The following is a 26,320-nucleotide window of genomic DNA, read 5'->3' on the forward strand; positions in this document are numbered from 1 at the left end:
ATGAAGGAGAATTCAAGCCTCTGTTGGTGTTTGGCGTGAGCAAGGCTATGGTAGATGCATCTGGAGCAGACACAAAAGCGTGCGGAAAGGAAAGCAGCCCATGCAGTTCGTTGAAGCAGGCATTGAACAGATTGAAACCACCAGAGGATGAACCACCAACAGGCGACGGACAGCTATATAAACCCGAACTTACAGTAGACGTAGTATCAGAAGTGAATCTATCTGAGAGCGTGCGAATGGTATCGACAAAGGCTGATGGGGTATCAGTTGGACGGGGTGGAATTATGTTTGCGGAAGGAGCAGGCGTAGGAGCTGAGTGGATACGGTGCGAAGTTGCTGCGGAATTCTCAATGCTGAAGCTTTCTTTTGAGGCAGGTGCAGACTTTGGCGAAAAGACTTTTATTGCATTTGAAGGCAGTAGGCTGAAAAGCTGTCTTGTGCTTCGCTCATGCGAAGTGATCGGACATCCTTCTGCAGCTGATAGCACGATGTTTATGGGAAGTGCTCTGGTGCAGATTGTATCAGGGGTGCTAATAGTGGAAGGATGCACTTTCAATTCCCTTCGAACAAAGAGCGTTCTTCTTGATTGCGCTGGTGCAAATTCAGTATCTTTTAAGACATCTTCGTTTCGTTCGATGGCTGTTGGTCTGCCTGTGCTTCGCGGAGGTGCTGGAGGAGCATCTGTGATTCTGTCTGGGTGCAACTTCAGGAATGAGAGTGCTGTGCACAGCGAGGGTAGCTCAAGCAGTGTGCCAGTGATTGCAGAGATTGATGGCTCAGGGAGTGTTAGATTGTTGTCTGTGAGCTGCTCGGACTGTAGCGTTGAGGCAGATGATGGAACGTTAGTCACTTTTGAGTCATCAAATTTTGCAATGGAAAGCTGCGACTTTAATGGAAAAATAACATCTGCATCAATATCTTCATCTTATTCAACTCTCAGTAGTTCTTTGCTTTCGTCTTCGATTCCCTCGCTGTCTCCATTCACTATCAAGTCAAATGCCAATCCATGGTTTTTACCAGAGCAAGTGTGCGCGCGGAACGGCTCGATGGTTAAAGTGAAATCGAGCGGAGGTGCAATCAAAAACACCACATTTTCGAACTCAACATATGGAGCACTGTCTGTTCATGAAAGAAATATTGAGCTTCAGGAGATGAAGTTTGTTTCGAACTGGCCGAGAGAATTTGGGATGAGAACCACAGCGAGACGGAATGTTCTGTTCCGCTCATCGTCAATACGACTTGCCAGCCAGCTGAATGGGAGACAGGAAGCGCAGAGCAGACAGATGGGCAGAGGCGGTTAGGATCGATGTGGTTTTGGGAAGACAACTGCACCACAGAAGCAGGAGGTGAGACAGGCATATGCAATCTTTTCCAGCCTAATTTAATGTCTGTGAAGGCAGATATCAAGGAAGCGAAGATGAAGCTCCGCTTCAATGGAACAGATTTTTTCCCTTGCCGGCTGGGATTTTCTGTGAGCATCAAGCGAATTGGTAACACGTGGAAAGAGAAAGAGTTCGAGTTGGACATGATAGAAAATGAGACAAGTGCGGTTGGAGCATTCGATCTGGACTTTTTGGACCCATCACGCTCATCTGACAAGTTGGAGGTGTGTTTGATGGCTGTAGGAAGCGGCGGTGGTGTTGAGGGCAGCAGCAGAATAGGAACATCGCAATGGCTGAGCTTCAGCATAGCCAAAGACGAACCTTCGATTACCAATGGAACAAAAGCGGATGATGCGGAAGCTAAAAAAGAAGCAGAGGAGAAGAAAGCAAAAACTATTGTTATTGTTTGTTTTTCGATGGCTGGACTGTTTCTTGCTGTTTCTTTCGGGCTGATTGTGTACGTGGTGTTAATAGCATCCCGCACAAATAAAATGAAAAAGCAACTGGAGGAAGGAAGCAGCATGAAGAGCAGAAGAAAGAAAAAAAGAAAGAGAGTTTCCGTTGAATCAGGGAAAACTGGAGAAAATACAGATCAGAAAAAACCAGAAGAAAGCTTAAAATATGAAGAGCTACTTAATGATTACATGCTCCAATCTTTATCGATTTCTCCATTTGCAATAACTAAATCATTTTCATTGTTGTCATCATCCTCAACTTCCCCAACTCCCTCAACTTCCTCTACTTCCTCTTCTTCCTCTTCTTCATTTCGCACAGCATCGCCATTATCATCGAATAGCTTAATGAATTCTCCATAAACCGAATTTGGATAATTTTACCTGATTGGTTCTTTATTGAAAGAATTGATTGCTTTTAAAAGCTGCTTTTTAGTACATTACCTGTGCTGCTATTAATATTTTTAATTATGTTTTATTTAATGGAATTGTTGGAATTATCACTGATTTGTTTGTCGAAATAAATAATATTAACTAAGATTGTTAACTTTAACGTTGAACACATTTTTTCCAGATACGTGCTGTTATTGTCTTTTTTTAACATTTAGGATTCCAGAATACATCTCAAGTTAAGTGCTTTACACTTTCATTCAATATGTAATGTTTTGCTTATCATTTATAAGTTCAGATCTTGATATATGCTTTTGCTTTCCTTATTAAACTTTTTTTCCCACATTTTATTTACCAATAAGTTGAAATCCTATACTGTTTATTTATTTGATGAATGCTATATTTTTTTATTTTTAACTATAAAAATGTATTTTGACTTTGAACAAAGGAACAATTTTTATCAATATTTATTAATCGATTGATTTGTCATTTAAGTTTCGTTTATCTGCTATTAGATTTCTTCATTGTTTCATTGCATTGAATACATCGATTTATATGTAATTTTTGATTCCTTTTCATTTTTCCTCTCATGGATTGACACATATTTTTAATGTTTTTAATTTGCCTTTTTGATAATAATTCATTTTTCTGAAAAAAGAAAAAAATAAAAATAAGAAACGATCAGTTTTTGGACTTACAATTTCTATTTGCTTGTTTTTTCAAAAAATTATGAAGGCAAACATTTTTAAAGAAGAATACTATTTTATTATTATGATTTTCAAACACTCATTTTTTGTAAGAGATTCCATCAACAGGCAAAAATCGTGTACGATTAACCAAAAGTTGTTAATTATTTCACAAATCAAAAAAATATGAACCGCTTTTTTAAAAATCACATTCTTTTGAAATAGAGGAATAGTGCTTAATTTTCTTTCTACCTACGCAAAAGAAGTTCATATTTCTTTCTTTCTTTCTTTTTCTCAGGCAAATAAGCTTTGTTGCAATTAAATAGTTCAAAAAAGTTCAATCAAGATGTAATTGATGATGATGACACTTTGTTTACATTTATTATGTTCTTTTCAGAATGAATGTATTGAAGTTAGCAAACAAAAACAAATATGAAAAACATGCATTGCAATAATAAAACAATAGAATTTTTATACGTGACGTTTCAATTATCATCACTTTCAGGATCCTCCGGGTCAGGAACTTCAAATGGAAAATCAACTCCAGGAATCTCAGGATCGTCTTCTTCACGCCATTTATCCCAATCAATTTTAATATTATTTAATTTTCCTTCTTTATTCAATCTTGGCCACCATTTTTCTTCCTTTTTCATTATAAACAAAGAAACTCCACGTGCTGTAACATTCATTTTATAATTATCTGAATCAATTTCGTCGTATAAATCCAAAACAAAATCAAATCTATCCCTACTTGAATCGCCAATTGCAGTAAAGTGGATAGAAGTGCTTGTTACCTGAATATTTGCTGTTTCCTTTTCAAGACTTGGTAAAACGTAAGAAAGGAATAAATGCGTATGCCGTTGTGCCCAATTTATATCTGGCTTTCTGCATCTTTAAAATAAAATATATGTAATAAGAAATGAAGGGTAAAAATGATCATGCACATTTTAATACGAAATAAAATCAAAGAATTAATACTCACTTTTCCATTATTGAAAAATATAATGGTGTAGATCATGGAATAATTATTAATGATTGCAGATGATAAAGAAAGTTTTCAATCATTGAAAGATGAAATTTCGCCATCAAAAATAATAAAACAGCTGAAGCATTCCAACGAAGAACTAACATTTCAAATAGAGGAGAGAAAGCGAAGAGAAAAAAAATTATTACGTTCCTTACAAGAGAAAAATGACCATATAGCAAAACTTTCAGTGTGAAAGCGCATATTTTATAATGTTAATCCTGCAATAATATTTATTCTTTTTTAAAGGATGAACTCGAAAAATTGAAATCTCAACAATATTCTTCAAATATATTAGCGTATAATGAGCAGACAAAAACAACAAGAATGTTGCCTGGAAATGGAATTAGTGGAAAAGCAAAACAACGCATTAGCCAAGATCTTATCGAGCTTCAAGAAGGAGTTATTCATTCTCGAACTCAAGTGAAAAGAATCCAAGATTCTATTTTGCGAGATGAAGTTTCCTCAAGAAACGTTTTTTCTGTTGACAATCCTTTAGTTGCTGTTTCTCTCCAAAAGCTTTCAACCGAATTATCAAAAGAAAGGCACCGTAACGAAGTTCTTCAATCAACAAACAAAGGTTTTAGTCTTTTTTGAACCATATGAAATTTCACTGATTGTTTATAAATCGATAAAATAGAACTTAAAGAACTTGCTGTAATTGCGGTTCGTGAATGCTCAAAATTGCGTGAGAGAGTCATTCATTTTGCTCAAAAAGCTCTGGCAGTTGAAAAATCTGCGCCTGTTGTATCAATTGAACGATCGATAAATCTCACTTCAGAAAGAATTACTCCTCGAAAAAGAAGAGAAGAAGAATTTAAGAAATTGGAAACTCGTTCTATTAAAAAAAAGAGGAAAACATTTAACGAACAAAACCAAGACTTTATTTCAAGTTCCATGAGAAGCGAATTTGCAGGTATTACGCCTCGCCAAGAACAATTGGAAAGAAATGATTCGAAAGAAATTGATTACGAAGATGTTCCAAAAGCTGACTCTCCTCCATCAGTTCAGACACCGGCTCGCCCCGAGCGTTATATTTCACCTTCAATGAGCCATTCACAGAAGATTCTTTCGTCTAATATTTATTCTCCAGAAAGCTCTTCTCATTCCCCGTTGCAACTCTCTCCAAAGGCATCAGATACAGAAAGAGATATTTTTAGTGCAGAAGAAAGCAAAGCTGAATCTTTCCCTTTCGCTTCAACGTTGCAAACTACACACTCACAACCTCTTTTCCATGTGAATGATTCGAATGAGTTACAAACTATTCAAGAAACATTTCCTGTTTTCGAACAAAAGGATGAGCAGGAAAATGAGCAAGAAACTTCCCAAGAAAAGGGACAATTCACGGAAAGTGAGACTACACAGAAACCACTTGCTTCACTGCGTCAAACACCTCGATATCAAGAAAGAAACGAAAGTTTCAAATCTGAAAGAAAACCAATTTCCGCAAAAAAACCTTCTTCTGCAAGGACTGAAAAGGTGAAACAGTAACAAGGAAACGCATACTTTAATATTGCAGATAAAACCAAATTTTTATTTCCATCAAAAATTTCATTTATCAAAAAATTAAGAAATTATGAAAAAATGCAAAAAGATTTGTTGTTTGCGCAAACAATACTGCGAAAGCAAGAAATATAATCGACGCATCGCTATAAAGTATTTTTTAAAAAGAAAATTATTTGATTAGTTTTTTCTTTTTGTTAATAAAAATATTTGTTTAATTCACCCTTTATAACTTATCAAAAAGCAAATTTTTGGTTTTGTTCTTTATTTTGATTTTTAATTTTCCAAAGAAAGTTGAAATTAGTGTGTCTGTTTACAAAATTTAACCTTTTTCTGAAAAATCTGTAATACAATTTGTTTTTCATTTTTTCATTAAAAATTGAAATCCAGATGGAAACTGAAGAGGCTGACCGTATAATAATCAGAGAAATGCTTGAGTATCTGGCAACTTCGCCTTCGTTTGATGGAATTGATACATCAACATTTTTATCGACGACTGTTCCAAGCTGTTCGTCTCGTCTTTGCCATCAAGAAGGAAAGTCATCTTTACGTTTCCCTTTTACGTTAACAGAATTTTTAATGCCTAAGAAGCGATCGACAAAACATAATCTATCACCTTCTTCATGTTCATCAAGACACTTTGCTTCAAAAAACGAATTTAAACCACCTTTTTCTGTTTTGTCTCAGCTTGATGATGTCTTTGCAGAAGAACTTAACTCTCATGGAGCGTGGGGATCAACTTTGCTTTTGATTTTATTTGCTTGCGCATCTCCCCTTTCGCAACAATATATCAAAGACCAGGCCTTGAGAAGCATTATGCAACTTTTTCTTCATTCAACACTTCCAGATGAAAAAGTTGATGTTCTTATATGCTTATGCTGTTGGATAGAATTAAAATTAAGGGCTGTTGAAGAGCAGAGCAATGAAGAATCAACAAGTTCCAGTCAGGAAAAAGGGAACGACTGGAGAAGTCGCAGCAGCATCGATGCAGAAAGAGGAGAATTGAAGGAGTCTGCTGGGTATTCGAATCAGTTTCCAGCCCGACCGATTCGCACAGCCACTGCAAGTCGGAGCGCTAAGGCACCCTTATTTGCACCAACATCTCCGCCTGCTCCAATCTCACCTTCTTCGAATGCACACTCCAGGTCGATGTCGCAGAACTCGCCGCAGCTTCTCCATCAGCCACAGCCACCCGACGGAGCCTCAGTTGCCTCGTTTGGCTCGCTCATTGTGCGCCGTGCGAAGACCTCTCAGCAGCAGACACGCGGCGCACCAGAAGGCGGTGGGCCGAGCTATTCGCAGCGGCGCATGGCGAACTCCTCGTCTTCTGCTTCGTTCATTTCATCTTCGACTTCTGCGCCGTTTCCTTCGAATGCACCCAAAGCATCTGCCCCGCTGCCTTCATCGACATCCTTCAGTTCCTCCTCCTCATTTTTGAGGCCTCTCTCTTCTGCAATCTCATTCCGCCAGACATCTCCATCCACTCCTCAGACGCTTACACCTTCACTTGCCTCATCTTCTTTTGACAGCCAGTCATCTCCTTCTGCTTCTTCTTCTTCCTCTTCCTCTTTCAGTATTTCCATTGCAACTCCGCTCTTTCTCACAAACGAGTGCCATGCTGTCGTTGCCTTCTTCTCCTCTCTTGCTTCCATCTCCTCCTCGTTCCGTCTGCCTGTTCTGCGCCAGTTCCTCTTCTGTCTCCTCTACATCCTCCGCCGCACCCCATTCCATGCGCCTCTGGGCTTGTCTTCTGTCTCTGTCTCTCCCTTCTGCCCTTCCTCCCTCTTTTCTCCACTTCTTCATGCTGACCCTTCGCTTGGCTGGCTGCGTTCGCTGATGATTCGGCTGCCCAATGCAGCGAGGCAGTGTGTGGCAGAAGGAGCGATGCTGAGTGGAGCAGAAGGAAGAGACACACAAAAGGAGAGCAGCAGAAATGAGAGATCTGCTTCAACTGCTTCATCATCATCTTCTTCTTCTGTGAATGCACAAGCACTGGGTGTGTTGGAAGAGCATTCAGGACAGATTGTGCTAAGAAGAGCAGCAGCAGACGACCACAAAGACAGCGCAAAAGGAGCGAAGATTATGAAAAGGAAGAGCGAAAGAGAAAGTTCTCTGAGTGGCGCATCTTCTTCTGCCAATCAACAGAACCTTCCGCCAACCTCACTCGTCGCGCTCACCCCAACACTCATTGTGCATCTGGGCACACGCACACTCACAGAATTCTACTCACTTCTGTTTATTCCTCAATCATCATCATCATCATCTTCTTCTTCCTCCTCCTCCTCCTCTTCCTCTTCTCCTCAAACCACCCCCTCGCCTTCTCCACCTGTGCGCCACAACACATCTGCCTCTGGCCATCGCCCTTCTTCGACTGCCTCGTATTCTCCTTTTGCCTCATCTGCTGCCACACCCGTGCCCACTCGCCCTTCGCCTTTCAATCCAGTGCGCCCTTCTGCTTCTGCGTTACGCCCTTCAACTTCTTCCTCTTCCTCTCAGAACTCTGCAAATCAGTCACAGCTTCCTGTCAAAGCTAAACGATATGCGTCACAATCCAATGTGTCATCATCGTCTTCCTCTTCTTCCTCTTCTTCTTCTTCTTCCAAATCGTCTTCTCTTCAGCCCCGCCGCAGCAGCGAAGGCTGCCGGCTGAACACTCGTCTCTGCCGGTCGATCATCTTCTGCATCAACAGCCTCCACTGCCTCCTCTCCACCGTCGAAGGGCGCTCTCTCTTTCCGCCTCTCTCCACACAAACAGCAGAAACAGCCACAACTCGCTCGAATGAGAACACTCCGCCCACACAACATCCATCGCCTGCCAAAAGAGCACCAACATCGCCGTCGGTTGTTTGCACAGCTGCTCCTTTCACTCAGGTTGCAACACCTTCTTCATCATCGCCTTATCCAAACAAGAATGCTTCCTCGTCGTCATCATCATCATCATCTTCTTCTTCTTCTCAGTCGCAATCATCTCAGTCATCTCCTTCTCTTCCTTCCCTCTCTGCTCTGCTGGGCTCTCTCCTTCGCATTTCAGCGCTGTCTTCTGCTCTGCTCTTTCTTGTTCCTCTGCACTCGCCTTCACTCAAATTCAGTGAAAGAGACCATCTCTGGGCACTCTCCACACTTTCTATCAGATGCCTCATTCGAATCCTGCCTCTCTGCTCACACGCACTCTACGACAACACCCTCAGACAGAGTAAACTGCACAACAGCGAAGCAAACGATACACTCGACGAGGCAATATTCGCATCGACTCCAACCTCTCCTTCTGCTTCTTCTCCCTCTGCATCTTCTCCTTCATCAGCATCTTCTTCTTCTTCTTCTTCTTCCTCTTCCTCTTCTTCCTCCTCCTCCTCGTCTCCCTCCACTTTCCCTGATACAGATGCTGTCTTCTTCCAGACAGGCCTCTCAGAGCTGCTTGATGTGACTGCCCGTCTCATCAGCCAGCATGCCCCGCTGCTCCTCCCCTTCGACTACGATGCTCTCTACAGCGCCGGCAGAGAACGGAGAGAGACACAACGTGCTCTGCAGAGAGACAGAGGAGAAGCTGCTTGGAACACACAAAATGTGCTCGAAGTCACCCGCAGCGGGAAGAGCAGAAGCGGATGCAGAGCAGATGGATGCGGCACTTTGTGCATTGCGCCTTCACTTTATTCACAAGGGGACGATGGATATCCTTCAGACCCTTCCTCTCCATGTGCTGTGGGTGCACAGGAGAGGGCTATGAGGCCATGGACATCTTCTTCTTCTTCTTATTCTTATTCACAATCACGCTCACACCCCCACTCCATGTCAATGACACTCTCCTCAACAACATCGTCGTCTGCAGCAGCAGCAAATGCAGCGTCGGTGGCGATTGACTTGGAGACAGACGAGGAAGAGAACGGATGGCGCACGAGGAGGCTGAGAGAGGCAAAAGACCCAACCGATCTGGATGACCTGAGCGAGATGGATGCGAAGGACGAGGCTGGTGCAGTTGCAATGGCTCTTCTCGAGCAGTTCAAAATGGGCGGAGAACTGACTGGGAAGAGAGTGGGGAGTGGAGCTAATGCAAACACCTCTTCTTCTTCCTCTGCTAATAACTCGTCATCATCTTCTTCCCGTGATAGAAATGGCAGAAATGGAGATTCTTCATTCCTCTCTGCGTCCTCCCTTACTTCTTCAGTCACCATCGACGATCTTCTCTCACAGATCACTCCATTCATCTCCTTCCACGTGCGCTGCTTCTTGTTTGTGCATCTTGTGATGCCAACTGTTTTGACTGTCATTTTGTCGTCTTCTTTGCATTCGCCGCTTCTCCTCAGCAATTCACAGCTGATGCGGTCTGTCTCTAAAATCATCACACAAATTCAGAAACTGGGCGAAAGCTCCACAAAACTGATTAAGTTCTCTCTTTATTCATCTTCTCCTTCTCCTTCATCATCATCTTCGTCGTCATCATCATCTTCTTCTTCATCGGACACTTCAAATTCTTCATCTCATAAGTCAGACCAATCATCATCATCATCTTCTTCTTCCTCCAACAGCTCCAAGCACTCATTCTCCTTCCCATTTTACCACCCTCTTTTCCATCTTCTTCCTGCACCTTCAAAATCCCCCATCATCCACGCCTTGCTCACCAAGCAGCGCCTCCGCTCTCAGCTACTTGCTTCCACCATTGCCTCTTCCTCCTCTTTCTCTTCCGACGCCTTCTCCTTCCCTGCAAATGCTGTTCCTTCCACACCCACCACTGTCCGCTCCACCGTCTCTTCCTTCTCCTTCTTCAACCAGCCATATTCCTCCACCCCCACCCCGACCTCTTCTGTCTCTATCAATCCATTCACCCCCTGGCAGCACCCTTCCTTCCCCTTCATGCCTACAATGTCCCTCTCCTCCACCCTCGCTGCTGAGGCTGGCTTGGGCAGCACCTGGGCCTCCAATGCCTCTCTTTCTGGCATTTCTCATTCTCCTTCTGTCTCCTCCTTTGCGTACATGCAGCGCCCTCCCTCTCGCTCCTCTTCAGACAGAGGCATCTCTGCCTCTGGTGTTCGCCGCTCGCTGCGCATATCGTATCTGTCGATGATGGGATTAGACTCCACTTGCAACAGCGCTGCCCGGACGCCCATTCAGACACCCTCACAGACACGCCCTGTGACGCAGAGGGAGATGCAGATGGGCGGAAGAGAAGGAAGTGGCAGCAGTTTGGCTGGCATTGGAGGAGGAGGAGGAGGTGGTGGTGTGAGTGGATGGACATCTGCTGACAGATCGGAGATGCAGAGCAGAGAAGGAAGACAGCGCCCGTCTTCGTCTTATGGAACATTAGCTTCCAGTCGAGGAGGGGCAACTCTTTCGTCTTCAGCGTCGTTTTCATCAGCGCTCTCATCTGCAAGAGATAATCATCTGCCTCCATCAGGTGACAGAACAATTGAGATGATTCCACACAGCTCATCATCATCATCTTCTTCTTCTTCGTCACGCCGTTCACCCGAAGACGACGGGAGCATCTCGCCTCCTCTTCTTTACTCAGCCCAATCCTATCGCCGGCTGTCTGAGACCAGCAAAGACCAGATTCTGGGCAGTGCAGTGCCTCCGCTTTCTCCCTCTGGCTCCACCCTCTCTTCCACACAGACATCTGCCTTGGGCTCCACCACTCCGAAGTTCAAGCGGCCTTCCTCTCGAAAGAATGCAGACGGTACAACAGTCACCCTCAGCCGCATTTCTGCCTCTTCTCCGTCTTCCAACACACCATCTCCTCGCTCCATTGGTGCTCCTCCATCTTCTTCCTCGCCTATCACATACGAGCGGACAGAGCCCAACTTCCTGTCAAGTGCCAGCCATCTTTCGAACCTCTCCCCTCAGAGCACAGCGCGTTCTTTCGAGTCTTCCATCACCCCGTCTGATCTGCAGTCATCCCATTCGCCTTCACAGCCTTCGCTTTCTGGTGCTGCCACGTCGTTCACAGTCACTCCGTTTGTGCTGATTACTCCAACGACGTATTCGCTGTTTCCAGTGAGTTGGCTCAGTCTGAATGACGAGGAAGACAGAGGAGACGAGAAGAACGAGCAGACGCTGCTGTTTCTGTGTCGTGTGCTTAAAGAAGAGGCAGCAAAGAACAAAGAGAAGGAGAAAGGTGATGGAAAGGAAGGAGGAAGAGGAGGAAACAGAAACAGGAGCAGAGACAGAAGAGAAGAGTTGGAAATGAAGACTGCCACTTCATTGTGGAGGAGTGACGATGAAAGCGATGATAGCGAAGGCAATGGAAGAGATAATGGTGTGTTCATTAATTTTGCAATTGATGCTCGTTTTTGTATAAATCTGTTTATCTGTTTTAATTTTTGTAACATTCAATGAAATTAATGCTTTGTCCTTTTTTATTTTCAAAATTCTTATTCATTTATAAATAAATTCAATCTTTATATATAAATATCAATTGATCTTTTGCAGGCTTCTTCTTCTTCTCTGATTCAGGAGAAGACGACAAAGACAACAACGACGACTTGTTTGATGGACCTTCTGAGATTATCATATCCCCTTGCTCTTTTCTCTCAACACACGTATTTGTCCTCACACCTCCTCTTCCTGTTTCTCTTTCTTCTCTTCTTTCTTCTCCATCTTCTCCAGTCATCCACCGCCACATCACCTCTTCTTCTTATTCTTCTTCTATTTCATCCTCCTCCTCCTCCTCTTCTTCTTCTTCTTCTCATTCGTCTTCTTCCTCTTCAAACTGCCTCTGTCCACTCTGCACTCCACCTCTTCCACCGCCAAAGCCTCAGGAAATTGCACCAACAGAGTTGCCGTGGGTGACTGGGGCATCACTTACAATCCTTTGTGGCACAGCGAAGGAGAAGAAGAAGCAGAGGGGAGGCAGAACAAGCGAGAGAAGGCGAGAAGAGGAGAAAAAGGACAAGCTGAGAGGAAGAGAAGGAGTCAGGAGAAGAAGCGAACAGTTTGAAGATTTTGCCAAAATGAAAGAAGATGAAAACTTGGCAACGACAAGCGATAGGAAGAGCTACCAAGACAAGCTTTCGTTGAATGAGGATGATATATTTGCCGGTGTTGATTTGGAGAAGCCGGTGCCTTTGGTTGTGCTGGACGACAGAGAAGCTGAAGAGATCGACAGGATGATGGAACTGAAGAGTCGCAGTGGATGCAGAAGAGGCAACAGCACAGCCGAAGAAGACATAAACAGCAGGAATGAAGGAAACGATAAAACACTCACCAGGAAGAGATCAAGAAAGGCAGCAAACGAGATGGGAAGCGATGGAGACGAGAGAGAAGGAAGAGAAGATGATGCAATAGAACCAGAGCGGAGGGAGAGTCAGCCGTGGGAGATGGAGGATGTGATGGATGATGAAGACTTTGAGGTTGGGCAGGTGATTGGAGGGAAGACAGAATCGCTGTTCAGAGCACCAGACTTTGACACGGACACAGATGAGGGATATGAAGCAGATGAAGAAGAGGACGAGGAGGATGCAGACGATTCAGATGGAAACAGCACAGAAAAGCAGAAGTGGGCAAGCAACGGAGACAGCAGTGAGCTGTCAGAAGGCGATGTGCACAAAAGAAAGAGGAATGAGAAGAAGAAGCAGCAGCCAGTGCGGTTCTATGAAAGACCCTCTGATCGCTTCAACCAGCCTGTGCATGAGCCACATGATGCTATCAGAGCAGAGGAGAGCGGAGAAGAGGTGCCCAACCGCACTCTGCTCGATCTTCAACGAAGAGGAGCACTTGCAAATGCTGACTCAGACGATGAAGAAGAAGACGAGGGCGATGCGTGGGGCGATAGTCCGTTTGACAATGTTCCTGATGAGTCTGCCATTCAGCGGGCGCAGCTGCAGAAGAGTCTGCATCTGAAGCAGATGAAGCTGGCTGGCAGAGCATCGTCTGGAACTGCTGCTTTTGTGACTGCCACAACAGCTGGGGGAAGTCTGTTTAATGAAGAAGACGCACATGGAGTAGGCATTGTGACTGGGCTGATCACTCATTCCTTCTTGTATCTGCCCTCGCCTGATGCAGATGCAGGGGATGCACCCACAGGAAGATTCTATTCTGACCCGTTCTGTCTTCAGACAGAACCGAAAGCGGCTGAGAAGAAGTTCGAGAAGGATAAAAGAGATTCTTTGCCAAAGGATACAGAAAAGGGTGTGATTGATTGAATTTAAAGATTAAAACTTATAATTGCTTTATCCATTTCATTGTAATGTTGCTTTGCAATCTCCTTTATTTATATATTATTTATAATTATTATTATCAATATTTCATAAATATAGACTTTTCATCTCCGCTTCCATCGTATCGAAACGGCTCTCAAGTGCCTCCTCTCTCTCTCGATTCTCTTTCTCCTGTCCCATCACAGCGCAAGCGCCCTGTCCCATCTCTTTCATCTTCATCTTCTTCTTCTCCGCATTCGTCGTCCTCTCAGAGTCTGGTGCCTGTCTCGCCCACTGGGCGCTCCTCGCAGTCGTCATGCACCCAGCTGTCTCCACACCAAATGCGCCCTCAGTCGCATCTGCAGAACACTCTCCACTCATCCAACATGTCCTCACAGGCACACAACTCAAAGAGGAAACTCAGCTCAGCGGCAGAACTCGCCCTGCTTGCGCGGTCGGAAAGATTTGAGCGACGGCATCTGGCAGCGGCGGCAGAGTCAGACGATGTTCTGTACAGTTTGGAGGAGTTTGAGAGAGAAAGAGCCGGAGGAGAAGACGAAGACAGCGAGGACGAGAATGGGAATGACTCAGAGAATGACAGCAGCAACAGCAGGATAGACAGCGACAACGAGCTGAACTACACGCGCAGACGAGGCAGAGCAGGGAAAGCACATAGAGAGGGCGAGACACAGAGAGAAGAAGATGATGAGGAATCTGATACAACTTCATCATCACTCAAAACTGCTTCTGATTGCGAAAGAATGAAGAACAGAAGACGGCTGCGCAAAGCTGCTGCGAAAGAGGTTCGCAAACAGTTGAATGCAGATAAATGGGAGCAGGAATGGAAACAAACAGACCACCCCCTGTTGTTTCGCTTTGTTTCTGGTTGGTGGCGCATTGCATCTTTCCTCCATTCACATAATCAAAGAAACATTAACTAAATTTATCATTTTGATTGATTATCTTATCTTTACAACAACCTCTATTCAATTATTTTATATTTTTATGCATTTGCTTATTTGCATATTATTAGATACATTTTCGTGCTCACTCATTATTTCACCCTTTATCATTCCATTTCATTTATGTCATTCGAAAAAGCGCCTGAAAAGCGGCAAAGATACAGAATAAAAATCATTTCAATGGGGTATTGTTTTCTATTTTTCATGTTATCATCTTTTAATGTTGCATTATCGACAGTGACAGTGGAGTTGGGAAAAGCTGCTTGATAAAACGTTTTTGCGAAAAAAAAGTATAGAAACGTTAATTTTACGAGAAATATAACCATATAAAGTTTGTTTCAAAATACATTTCAACGATTGGTGTAGATTTTGGAATGAAGCCCATTGATGTTGGAGGGGTTGATGTGAGAGTTTGAATTTTTATTGTTGGGTATCAATTTTTTAAAAAAATTTTAGGTTAATTTGTTTGATTTCGCAGGCGCAGATTGCTATCTTGAAATAAGAAATGAATTTTATAGAGATTCTGAAGGAGTTTGAATGCTTCTGTATATTTATCACTTAAATTTAGCTTTCTCAAGGCAATTCTTGTCTTTGATGTCAATTCAAGACCAACTTTTTTAAATATTCAAAAGTGGATTGAAGAATCTGAAAAATATGGTGCTCATGATATGATAATTACTCTAATTGGTAACAAGGTTTTTAAGAAATATTCATTTAATGCGTATTAAAATTAATTTGTCTTTAGATTGATCTAAAAAAACGTCAAGTTTCAGAAAAGGAGGCTCAATCATGGGCGATTGCAAAAGGTTTTAGATATATTGAAACATCATCTGCAACAGGTGAAGGAGTAGACACTGCGTTTTTATCTCTCATTTCCGCAGTTGCAGACAAACATAAGCAGCAATGATCTTAAAAAGTGACATTTCACCATCATCACTTCACCATTTATATCAAAAATTTTCTTTCTTTTTATTGTTGAATTTTTAATTTCTAAATTATTTTGAACGTAAACAGAATTGAAAATTAAAAAACGACGAAATTTCCTTTTCTTTTTTGATACAAAATTTCTTTTAATATGAACGAATTTGTTTAGAAAACGAGCAAAATTGATAAATAAAGTTTCTAACAATGTTAGGTGGTTATGTTTTTTTTTTCCATTTTACTCCGTTTTTTCACAGTATTTTTTGATTTCAAATTGACTTATGCTAAGCCACTGACAAATTTTTTTGATGTCAGTCACTTAAAAAATTTCTCAAGAAAAAAATAATATCTGATTTTCGTTTACAATTTTCATTATTGTGTATACCTTTATAAAAAACTGAGAAGAATAAGAAGAAAAGGAAAAGGAAAACAAAAAAAGAATGCCAGTTTATATTTAAGTGCATGACAGCAAATCAACAGCTGAGAGGAAGCGGTGAAGCCTCAACAGCCTCAGATATGATCGAATGAATGAAATCCAGAACCGTGTTGAACATCACTTCTCTTTCAGCAGGTGCTCTTTTCAGCTTGCCAAAGGGTGAAACACTTGGCCCAGGTGCATTTAGCTCCTGCTCATCAGTTGAGATGTCCTGTGCATGCGAGACTTTCAACAGCTTCTTCAGAAGGAATGTGGATGAGGCTGTGCTTGCTGTGCTCAGCGGGATGCCAAATGCAACTGACGCAAGCTGGCGGAAAGCCAACCGAAATGCAGAAGAGCCCGAGTAATACAACCCCAAAAGAGAAGGCAGCGGGGAAGATGCGCTGCGCCGATAAGCGTCTTTTGGAGAGGACTCCATCGCATCTGAGGCTGATTCTGAGAGAGGAGACGGAAACGGCGAACCAGCCCCCAAAGCAAACATCGCTTCAGAAGAGGGCAATGAAGACGAGCCCTCGAGCTGTCCAGATGATGGGAAGAAAGCCGATGGAGAGACAGCAGCTGCTGATACTTTTGATTGCGTGTTTGAAGAAGAATTATGAGGAGGAGGAGGAGGAGGTAGTGGTGGTGCTGGAGGCGGAGGAGGAGCAGGCGCAGGAGCAGTTGGGATGCTTTCTGAAGTGCATGAAATGTCTTTTGCTGAAGTGGAAGATATTTGAGTTGAAGCCTCATTGCTTTCTTGCTCCGATGGGCTTTGCACCAAACTGCAATCGCTGTCTGACAATGAAAGCGATTCAGGCGATGAAACGAACGATGAACGAAAAACATCACCAAAGTTCGATTTCTTCTTCTGCTGTTCAGCTGACAATTCAGACTGTTGCTGTTTTGGATCTGACTCACAGCATTCCTTCCCATTTGGCTGTTCGCACTCTTTTCGTCCCTTCCCCAAACATTCAACCTCACTTTTGGCAGACTCAACACCAACAGCTTTCGCTTCTGATTCCTTTCCTGAATCATCTGAGGGAGAAGCGGGAGAAGAGGACGGATGAGATTCTGTCAATTTTGTGAATGATGGCAGCTGTCGCAATGAAGTTGCATGCAACGAGTCTGACAGCTGCACAGGAGTGCCTTCATCCAGCCCTTCGTCATCTCCATTTTCATCTGAAGCATTCTCAGACACTTTGCTTGAATTTTGGAAGAAGCTCGTCTTCGATCCAACCTCATTGAACATTTTCCCGCTTTCTCCTTTTTCTGCTTCATCTCCTGAACTGTGCTTAACCTCCCACCGCTCTTCATTATCGCACCCACTCCCGTACAAACTCCTTTCCCCTTTCTCTTCTGCAAAGCTTGAATCAAAAGGGCTGAACGGGAAGACGCTGCTGCTCTTCTGCTCTCTCTCCCCTCCTCTCTCAAGTCCCTCCATCTCCTCTCCCCCCAGCGGATCGGCGTCTCTCGCCTGTCTCAGGAGCATCCACATCATCGACACTGCCTGTGCCGCTGGTGCTGGCCGAACAGTCATGCGATGTGCCAGAAGATCCACCAAGCAGCGCTGGATGTCTGCTGCCGACACAAACAGCACACACTCACCAGCTGAACTTTCTCTGCTCTCACACTCGCCCGATTCCATCATAACAGTCCCAGAAGCAGAAGCAGAAGCAGAAGCAGAAGCAGAAACAGAACAGATTGACGGATTTCCAGCACCTCGAAACTGAAAAGGTGCAAATGAAGTTCTTCTGCGCATTTTAACTGCATCCAGCGAAGACGAGGCATCAGGAACACGCACACACGAAGAGGTCGGAGGAAGGCTAAGAGATGCAGACGACAACTCAGCTGCAGAGGACAATGCGTGCTGTGTCTGAGGAAGGAGAGGCGAGCGCATCGACGACTGTGCAGAGTGCATGCTGCGGACAGCGGGCAGTTCAGAACATGATGACGAAGTGGATGAGTTCGAAAGCGGAGATGGTCGCATGGTTGCAGAGGAAGATGCACAGAATCCAGATGGCACAGAAACAGAAGAAGATATGGAAGAGGAAGAGGAATGGGAAAAAGATGAAGAAAAAGGCATCGACGGAGACAAGTCTGAAATGCGGGTGGATGTCTGAGCCATCGAAAACGACGGGCGATGTGAGTCTGCCAGCGAAATGATGCGAGGCGTTGGCATCTGTGCTTGTGCAGATGACAAAGCAAAAGGAGAGGAAGATGAAGAGGAAGAGGAAGAACCAGCAGCTGAAGCAGACACATCGAGTGACATGCTTGTTTTGTGCTGGTCGTTCTGCGAAGAGCGAAGTGTCGAGTCAGCAGCAAGGGAAGACAGCGCAGATGACTGAGTTGCGCTGCGAATGTGACCGATGAATGCAACGTGAGTGGAGGAAATGGGAGAAAACGGAGAAATCGGCGTTGGGCATGATGGCGGAAGAGGAGACCCTGAAAAAGAGGGGTTCTGCACTGAGAAGCAGCCCAAAGAAGATGGAGTTCCAGCAGGCGAAGGGGTGATGTGCAGAGAGGAAAACGAGGAAAGTGCAGAAGAGTAGGATGGATACATCAAAAGCGAAGGAATCTTCTGCGAGTCGAGGTGAGTGAGCGAATGGACTGTCGAGACAAACGAGATGATCGAAGTGAGAAGATCGGGAGAAGCCGGAAACGATGCAACCAAAGGATGGCACTCAATCTGACCCAGTAAATCGTTCACTTGTCGCAACGGCAATAGCGTTTTCACAAAAGTGTTGAAATGAGGAAATCAAAAATCAATCGGCGCAAGAAACAGACAAAGAAATAAAAAATAAAACAAAAGAAAGAAGCATACAATAAAGCGAGAGCGAGTTGTGCACAAAAGACCGGTTCAAAGACACTCGCATTGCAATCAGATCTTCCTCTGAAAAGCGATCAAGCGGTTTTTCTTCCATGCAAGATGCCCCTCCCTTCAACACTTCCTGTTCAGGCTTTTGCTCTGTTCTGCAAAAAGCAACCATTCAAATCAAAACAAATCAGAAAAATTTGACTTTGGCAAATAAACCACTCATCACACACATATACGGATAGTAATAGTGCAACTCTGGCTGCAGATCAGACGATGAAACCAGAAACTGTTTAAGAAGCCCAGGAGCGCAGTATCTCCACGGAACAGAGATAAACGAAGGAGGGACAAACGATGGAAACTGGTCACGGTACGGAGCACGCATCTTTGGCCTCTGTAGAAGCATTGGAGCGGAAACAATCCCAATGCCCACGAAGACGGTTGGACGAACAAGCATCCATCCATCAGACAATGAGAGATTTGGAGTGGACAGAAACTATCAAATGAATCAACGTTGAAAAAAAAGGATTCCCCAAGAAATTCATAAAAATAGTGAAGGTGCATCAAATTAAGCAAAGATACCTCTGCAACTGCATTCTGTGCATCAGGGGGTGCCAGGTCGAGGTTGTTGAATATCACTATATTCGGCAGAAGGCGCACTGGCTCTCCGTCCCTGTTTCACCCACGCAAATGCAAATACAGTTTTATAAATTATCACTGTCAATAAAATTCAAATATCCAAAATACACACAATTCTGAAACAATATAAACAACAATTTCTCATTTTTGAGAAAAACTGCCACAAAACAAAATGCAAAAACCTATCATCCGCGACTCTTCCATGACTGCTGAGTAAAATCCAGCCGCACTTGTCTTCTCCATGTCAATCGAAACAATGTCCAGATCAAACACCGAAAGAAGAAACTGTCTTTCATCGCCTTCCTGCTTTGTTAGCAGGCAATTCTTCCCTTCTAGCAAGCATGCCAGCGTTGTCAGCAGCAACGAGGCGTTTGATGGTGTTGATAAAAACACTTTAAGATGGCTCTTCAGCAGACATTTGCTGAAAATCATGCGCCATGAGATAATTGTGGGTGCGTCAAAAACATTTTTTTTCCTTTTAATTGCATGCTGACTCTTCCATTATGAACTGTGACTGAAAAAAGATTCTAAATACAGTCGTCGTTGTTTAAAGATGAGCAAAACGTTTCTTCAAACAACAAAAAGATAAAAGATATATTTTTGAAAAGGAACAGATTGATAACGAAGGACAAATGAATTCAAATGTGTTTTTTCCTTAAAATTTCACCTCTTCCATCAATTTTTCCACATGATTATTTCTGAATTATCACATTAATTGAAAAATGTTTCCAAAAAATTCCATCAAGTCGATATCACCAAACTTTTTCAACACGTTTCTTTATTGAACATAAAACACAACTCCAAAAAAGTTATTTGATCTTTCATTTCTTGTGCGAAGTGTTTCATTATTAACAACGAATTATTTTTCTAAAAACATTCGAAATACGCTTTTTATCTCATTTGAAAAAAAAAATTAAACAAGAAAAGTTATTGTGTTCGTCTGAATTAAAAATACAATAAATATTCAATAGGAATAATTTTTCAATTTCAAAATTATTTCATTAATGCTGAAATACGTGATAAAAGAAATTTGAAAAATAAACGTGAATAAGTGAGTGAGAAAGTGTGTGCGCAATAAAATTGTTCGAAAAAAAAATGAATTATTGGTTGAATAATAAAATAAATAATAGAGCAAAATAGTGAGTGAGTGAGTGAGTGAGTGAGTGAGTGAGTGAGTGAGTGAGTGAGTTAATGAATGAATGAATGAGTGAATGAATGATAAAACAAGTGAATGTATTTTGAAAGTAAGAGAGGGGGAGAGAATAGGGGAATAAGGGAAGGAAGAAAAGAAAAGAAAAAAGAAAGAGCGTAGTGGTTAATAAAAAAAGGGAATGAAAAAGAAAGGGTGAAAGAAAGAAGAAGAAAGTTAAAGTTGAAGAGAAAGAGAAAGAGAAAGAGAAAAAAAAAAAGATGAAGATGAAGATGATTGGGAAAGATATTTTGATGATGAGAAAAGAAATTGAAAAAGAGAGAGAAAGAGAAAGAAAGAAAAAAAAGAAGGATAGATGGGGAAGATGGGGAAGATTATAAAAGGGAAGTTTGAGGAAGTGTGTGTGAGCTACGGCCATAGTTGGTCATACGCACCGGATCCCTTCAGACCTCCGAAGTTAAGCGGCCAACGCTGGGTTAGTACTTGGATGGGTGACCGCCTGGAAAAACCCAGTGCTGTAGCTTTTCTTCTTTTTCTTTTCCATCTTTTCCATCTTTTTCATCTTTTTCATTATTTTCTCTCTCCTTCTTTATTTTTTGACTTTTTTTTTTCTATTTCTCATTCAAAGAACCTCTTCTCTTTTCTTTTCACACCTTCTCTTCTTTTCTTTTCTCTTCACTTATTCATTCCTCTCCTCTTTTTCAATTCAACCTTTTCACTTTTTCCTATTTCTCTTCACTTTCTATCCTGCCTTCATTATTAATTATTATTTTTTCTTTAATTATTATTCCACACCTTCCCTTCTATTACCCATCTCAAATCAAATTCTTAATGAGAAATATACAAGATGAATGAAAACAAAATGTTAAGAATACAAAATGAGAGAGAGAAAGAAAATGAGGGAGAAAGAGAAAAGAGAGTGCAAATGGATAGATGAATAAAGTGAATGAATGAATAAAAAAAGGAAAATAAGAAATCATGCAACACACATTGAAATGGAATAGAATTGAAATTACAATGATGTGAAGCGATTTCAAAAGTGAAAGTGAAAGAGAGAAAGATAACAGTTCATGAACGATTGAATGAATGTGGAATTGAATGTTGAATTGAATGGTAGAAAGAATGATGAATTATTGATTGAATTGATAAAATGAATAATTGAGTGAATGATTGAAGGAGTGAATGAATGAATGAAATTTGAAAGTGAGAGAGGGGGAGAGAATAGGGGAATAAGGGAAGGAAGAAAAGAAAAGAAAAAAGAAAGAGCGTAGTGGTTAATAAAAAAGGAGAATGAAAAAGAAAGGGTGAAAGAAAGAAAGAAGAAGAAAGTTAAAGTTGAAGAGAAAGAGAAAGAGAAAGAAGAAAAGAAGAAGAAGATGATGATTGGGAAAGTTATTGTGATGATGAGAAAAGAAATTGAAAAAGAAAGAAAGAAAAGAGAAAATAAGAAAAAGAAAAAGAAGGATAGATGGGGAAGATGGGGAAGATTATAAAAGGGAAGTTTGAGGAAGTGTGTGTGAGCTACGGCCATAGTTGGTCATACGCACCGGATCCCTTCAGACCTCCGAAGTTAAGCGGCCAACGCTGGGTTAGTACTTGGATGGGTGACCGCCTGGAAAAACCCAGTGCTGTAGCTTTTCTTCTTTTTCTTTTCCATCTTTTCCATCTTTTTCATCTTTTTCATTATTTTCTCTCTCCTTCTTTATTTTTTGACTTTTTTTTTTTCTATTTCTCATTCAAAGAACCTCTTCTCTTTTCTTTTCACACCTTCTCTTCTTTTCTTTTCTCTTCACTTATTCATTCCTCTCCTCTTTTTCAATTCAACCTTTTCACTTTTTCCTATTTCTCTTCACTTTCTATCCTGCCTTCATTATTAATTATTATTTTTTCTTTAATTATTATTCCACACCTTCCCTTCTATTACCCATCTCAAATCAAATTCTTAATGAGAAATATACAAGATGAATGAAAACAAAATGTTAAGAATACAAAATGAGAGAGAGAAAGAAAATGAGGGAGAAAGAGAAAAGAGAGTGCAAATGGATAGATGAATAAAGTGAATGAATGAATAAAAAAAGGAAAATAAGAAATCATGCAACACACATTGAAATGGAATAGAATTGAAATTACAATGATGTGAAGCGATTTCAAAAGTGAAAGTGAAAGAGAGAAAGATAACAGTTCATGAACGATTGAATGAATGTGGAATTGAATGTTGAATTGAATGGTAGAAAGAATGATGAATTATTGATTGAATTGATAAAATGAATAATTGAGTGAATGATTGAAGGAGTGAATGAATGAATGAAATTTGAAAGTGAGAGAGGGGGAGAGAATAGGGGAATAAGGGAAGGAAGAAAAGAAAAGAAAAAAGAAAGAGCGTAGTGGTTAATAAAAAGGAGAATGAAAAAGAAAGGGTGAAAGAAAGAAAGAAGAAGAAAGTTAAAGTTGAAGAGAAAGAGAAAGAGAAAGAAGAAAAGAAGAAGAAGATGATGATTGGGAAAGTTATTGTGATGATGAGAAAAGAAATTGAAAAAGAAAGAAAGAAAAGAGAAAATAAGAAAAAGAAAAAGAAGGATAGATGGGGAAGATGGGGAAGATTATAAAAGGGAAGTTTGAGGAAGTGTGTGTGAGCTACGGCCATAGTTGGTCATACGCACCGGATCCCTTCAGACCTCCGAAGTTAAGCGGCCAACGCTGGGTTAGTACTTGGATGGGTGACCGCCTGGAAAAACCCAGTGCTGTAGCTTTTCTTCTTTTTCTTTTCCATCTTTTCCATCTTTTTCATCTTTTTCATTATTTTCTCTCTCCTTCTTTATTTTTTGACTTTTTTTTTTTCTATTTCTCATTCAAAGAACCTCTTCTCTTTTCTTTTCACACCTTCTCTTCTTTTCTTTTCTCTTCACTTATTCATTCCTCTCCTCTTTTTCAATTCAACCTTTTCACTTTTTCCTATTTCTCTTCACTTTCTATCCTGCCTTCATTATTAATTATTATTTTTTCTTTAATTATTATTCCACACCTTCCCTTCTATTACCCATCTCAAATCAAATTCTTAATGAGAAATATACAAGATGAATGAAAACAAAATGTTAAGAATACAAAATGAGAGAGAGAAAGAAAATGAGGGAGAAAGAGAAAAGAGAGTGCAAATGGATAGATGAATAAAGTGAATGAATGAATAAAAAAAGGAAAATAAGAAATCATGCAACACACATTGAAATGGAATAGAATTGAAATTACAATGATGTGAAGCGATTTCAAAAGTGAAAGTGAAAGAGAGAAAGATAACAGTTCATGAACGATTGAATGAATGTGGAATTGAATGTTGAATTGAATGGTAGAAAGAATGATGAATTATTGATTGAATTGATAAAATGAATAATTGAGTGAATGATTGAAGGAGTGAATGAATGAATGAAATTTGAAAGTGAGAGAGGGGGAGAGAATAGGGGAATAAGGGAAGGAAGAAAAGAAAAGAAAAAAGAAAGAGCGTAGTGGTTAATAAAAAAGGAGAATGAAAAAGAAAGGGTGAAAGAAAGAAAGAAGAAGAAAGTTAAAGTTGAAGAGAAAGAGAAAGAGAAAGAAGAAAAGAAGAAGAAGATGATGATTGGGAAAGTTATTGTGATGATGAGAAAAGAAATTGAAAAAGAAAGAAAGAAAAGAGAAAATAAGAAAAAGAAAAAGAAGGATAGATGGGGAAGATGGGGAAGATTATAAAAGGGAAGTTTGAGGAAGTGTGTGTGAGCTACGGCCATAGTTGGTCATACGCACCGGATCCCTTCAGACCTCCGAAGTTAAGCGGCCAACGCTGGGTTAGTACTTGGATGGGTGACCGCCTGGAAAAACCCAGTGCTGTAGCTTTTCTTCTTTTTCTTTTCCATCTTTTCCATCTTTTTCATCTTTTTCATTATTTTCTCTCTCCTTCTTTATTTTTTGACTTTTTTTTTTTCTATTTCTCATTCAAAGAACCTCTTCTCTTTTCTTTTCACACCTTCTCTTCTTTTCTTTTCTCTTCACTTATTCATTCCTCTCCTCTTTTTCAATTCAACCTTTTCACTTTTTCCTATTTCTCTTCACTTTCTATCCTGCCTTCATTATTAATTATTATTTTTTCTTTAATTATTATTCCACACCTTCCCTTCTATTACCCATCTCAAATCAAATTCTTAATGAGAAATATACAAGATGAATGAAAACAAAATGTTAAGAATACAAAATGAGAGAGAGAAAGAAAATGAGGGAGAAAGAGAAAAGAGAGTGCAAATGGATAGATGAATAAAGTGAATGAATGAATAAAAAAAGGAAAATAAGAAATCATGCAACACACATTGAAATGGAATAGAATTGAAATTACAATGATGTGAAGCGATTTCAAAAGTGAAAGTGAAAGAGAGAAAGATAACAGTTCATGAACGATTGAATGAATGTGGAATTGAATGTTGAATTGAATGGTAGAAAGAATGATGAATTATTGATTGAATTGATAAAATGAATAATTGAGTGAATGATTGAAGGAGTGAATGAATGAATGAAATTTGAAAGTGAGAGAGGGGGAGAGAATAGGGGAATAAGGGAAGGAAGAAAAGAAAAGAAAAAAAGAAAAGAGCGTAGTGGTTAATAAAAAAGGAGAATGAAAAAGAAAGGGTGAAAGAAAGAAAGAAGAAGAAAGTTAAAGTTGAAGAGAAAGAGAAAGAGAAAGAAGAAAAGAAGAAGAAGATGATGATTGGGAAAGTTATTGTGATGATGAGAAAAGAAATTGAAAAAGAAAGAAAGAAAAGAGAAAATAAGAAAAAGAAAAAGAAGGATAGATGGGGAAGATGGGGAAGATTATAAAAGGGAAGTTTGAGGAAGTGTGTGTGAGCTACGGCCATAGTTGGTCATACGCACCGGATCCCTTCAGACCTCCGAAGTTAAGCGGCCAACGCTGGGTTAGTACTTGGATGGGTGACCGCCTGGAAAAACCCAGTGCTGTAGCTTTTTCTTCTTTTTCTTTTCCATCTTTTCCATCTTTTCATCTTTTTCATTATTTTCTCTCTCCTTCTTTATTTTTTGACTTTTTTTTTCTATTTCTCATTCAAAGAACCTCTTCTCTTTTCTTTTCACACCTTCTCTTCTTTTCTTTTCTCTTCACTTATTCATTCCTCTCCTCTTTTTCAATTCAACCTTTTCACTTTTTCCTATTTCTCTTCACTTTCTATCCTGCCTTCATTATTAATTATTATTTTTTCTTTAATTATTATTCCACACCTTCCCTTCTATTACCCATCTCAAATCAAATTCTTAATGAGAAATATACAAGATGAATGAAAACAAAATGTTAAGAATACAAAATGAGAGAGAGAAAGAAAATGAGGGAGAAAGAGAAAAGAGAGTGCAAATGGATAGATGAATAAAGTGAATGAATGAATAAAAAAAGGAAAATAAGAAATCATGCAACACACATTGAAATGGAATAGAATTGAAATTACAATGATGTGAAGCGATTTCAAAAGTGAAAGTGAAAGAGAGAAAGATAACAGTTCATGAACGATTGAATGAATGTGGAATTGAATGTTGAATTGAATGGTAGAAAGAATGATGAATTATTGATTGAATTGATAAAATGAATAATTGAGTGAATGATTGAAGGAGTGAATGAATGAATGAAATTTGAAAGTGAGAGAGGGGGAGAGAATAGGGGAATAAGGGAAGGAAGAAAAGAAAAGAAAAAAGAAAGAGCGTAGTGGTTAATAAAAAAGGAGAATGAAAAAGAAAGGGTGAAAGAAAGAAAGAAGAAGAAAGTTAAAGTTGAAGAGAAAGAGAAAGAGAAAGAAGAAAAGAAGAAGAAGATGATGATTGGGAAAGTTATTGTGATG

The 26,320-nt window shown here is 40.7% G+C and overlaps 6 protein-coding genes across 6 annotated transcripts; 4 read left to right on the plus strand and 2 right to left on the minus strand.

The window, feature by feature from the left end:
- Positions 1-8: 8 nt before the first annotated feature.
- MONOS_7824 (uncharacterized protein) lies at positions 9-1,301 on the plus strand (the record flags this gene model as incomplete). Its single annotated transcript, XM_067878179.1, has 1 exon — positions 9-1,301. Exon 1 carries the CDS (start codon positions 48-50, stop codon positions 1,299-1,301), a length of 1,254 nt encoding a protein of 417 aa, XP_067725422.1. The 5' UTR covers positions 9-47.
- An 83-nt stretch (positions 1,302-1,384) lies between these two features.
- MONOS_7825 (uncharacterized protein) lies at positions 1,385-2,917 on the plus strand (the record flags this gene model as incomplete). The annotated part of the gene is made up of 1 exon (XM_067878180.1): positions 1,385-2,917. The coding sequence occupies one exon, from the start codon at positions 1,385-1,387 to the stop codon at positions 2,195-2,197; it is 813 nt and encodes a 270-aa protein (XP_067725423.1). The 3' UTR covers positions 2,198-2,917.
- A 341-nt stretch (positions 2,918-3,258) lies between these two features.
- MONOS_17757 (putative cytosolic prostaglandin-E synthase) lies at positions 3,259-3,908 on the minus strand. Its single transcript, XM_067870708.1, has 2 exons — positions 3,893-3,908; positions 3,259-3,801 (listed from the first exon to the last, which is right to left on the minus strand). The coding sequence occupies exons 1-2, from the start codon at positions 3,898-3,900 to the stop codon at positions 3,396-3,398; spliced, it is 414 nt and encodes a 137-aa protein (XP_067725424.1). The 5' UTR covers positions 3,901-3,908; the 3' UTR covers positions 3,259-3,395.
- Positions 3,909-3,941: 33 nt separating this feature from the next.
- On the plus strand, positions 3,942-14,504 carry MONOS_7826 (uncharacterized protein; the record flags this gene model as incomplete). Its single annotated transcript, XM_067878181.1, has 6 exons — positions 3,942-4,124; positions 4,184-4,514; positions 4,575-5,413; positions 5,828-11,684; positions 11,858-13,555; positions 13,684-14,504. The coding sequence occupies 6 exons, from the start codon at positions 3,942-3,944 to the stop codon at positions 14,502-14,504; spliced, it is 9,729 nt and encodes a 3,242-aa protein (XP_067725425.1).
- Positions 14,505-14,648: 144 nt separating this feature from the next.
- Positions 14,649-15,432, plus strand: MONOS_16768 (RJL, Ras superfamily GTPase; the record flags this gene model as incomplete). The annotated part of the gene is made up of 6 exons (XM_067869640.1): positions 14,649-14,710; positions 14,764-14,815; positions 14,858-14,935; positions 14,982-15,056; positions 15,104-15,220; positions 15,271-15,432. The coding sequence occupies 6 exons, from the start codon at positions 14,649-14,651 to the stop codon at positions 15,430-15,432; spliced, it is 546 nt and encodes a 181-aa protein (XP_067725426.1).
- Positions 15,433-15,796: 364 nt separating this feature from the next.
- Positions 15,797-19,130, minus strand: MONOS_7827 (uncharacterized protein; the record flags this gene model as incomplete). The annotated part of the gene is made up of 3 exons (XM_067878182.1): positions 15,797-18,567; positions 18,683-18,831; positions 18,907-19,130. 3 exons carry the CDS (start codon positions 19,128-19,130, stop codon positions 15,920-15,922), a joined length of 3,021 nt encoding a protein of 1,006 aa, XP_067725427.1. The 3' UTR covers positions 15,797-15,919.
- Positions 19,131-26,320: the final 7,190 nt, after the last annotated feature.

Source organism: Monocercomonoides exilis (assembly GCF_001643675.1).
Source record: "Monocercomonoides exilis strain PA203 chromosome Unknown scaffold29-1213020, whole genome shotgun sequence".
Lineage (NCBI taxonomy): Eukaryota > Preaxostyla > Oxymonadida > Polymastigidae > Monocercomonoides > Monocercomonoides exilis.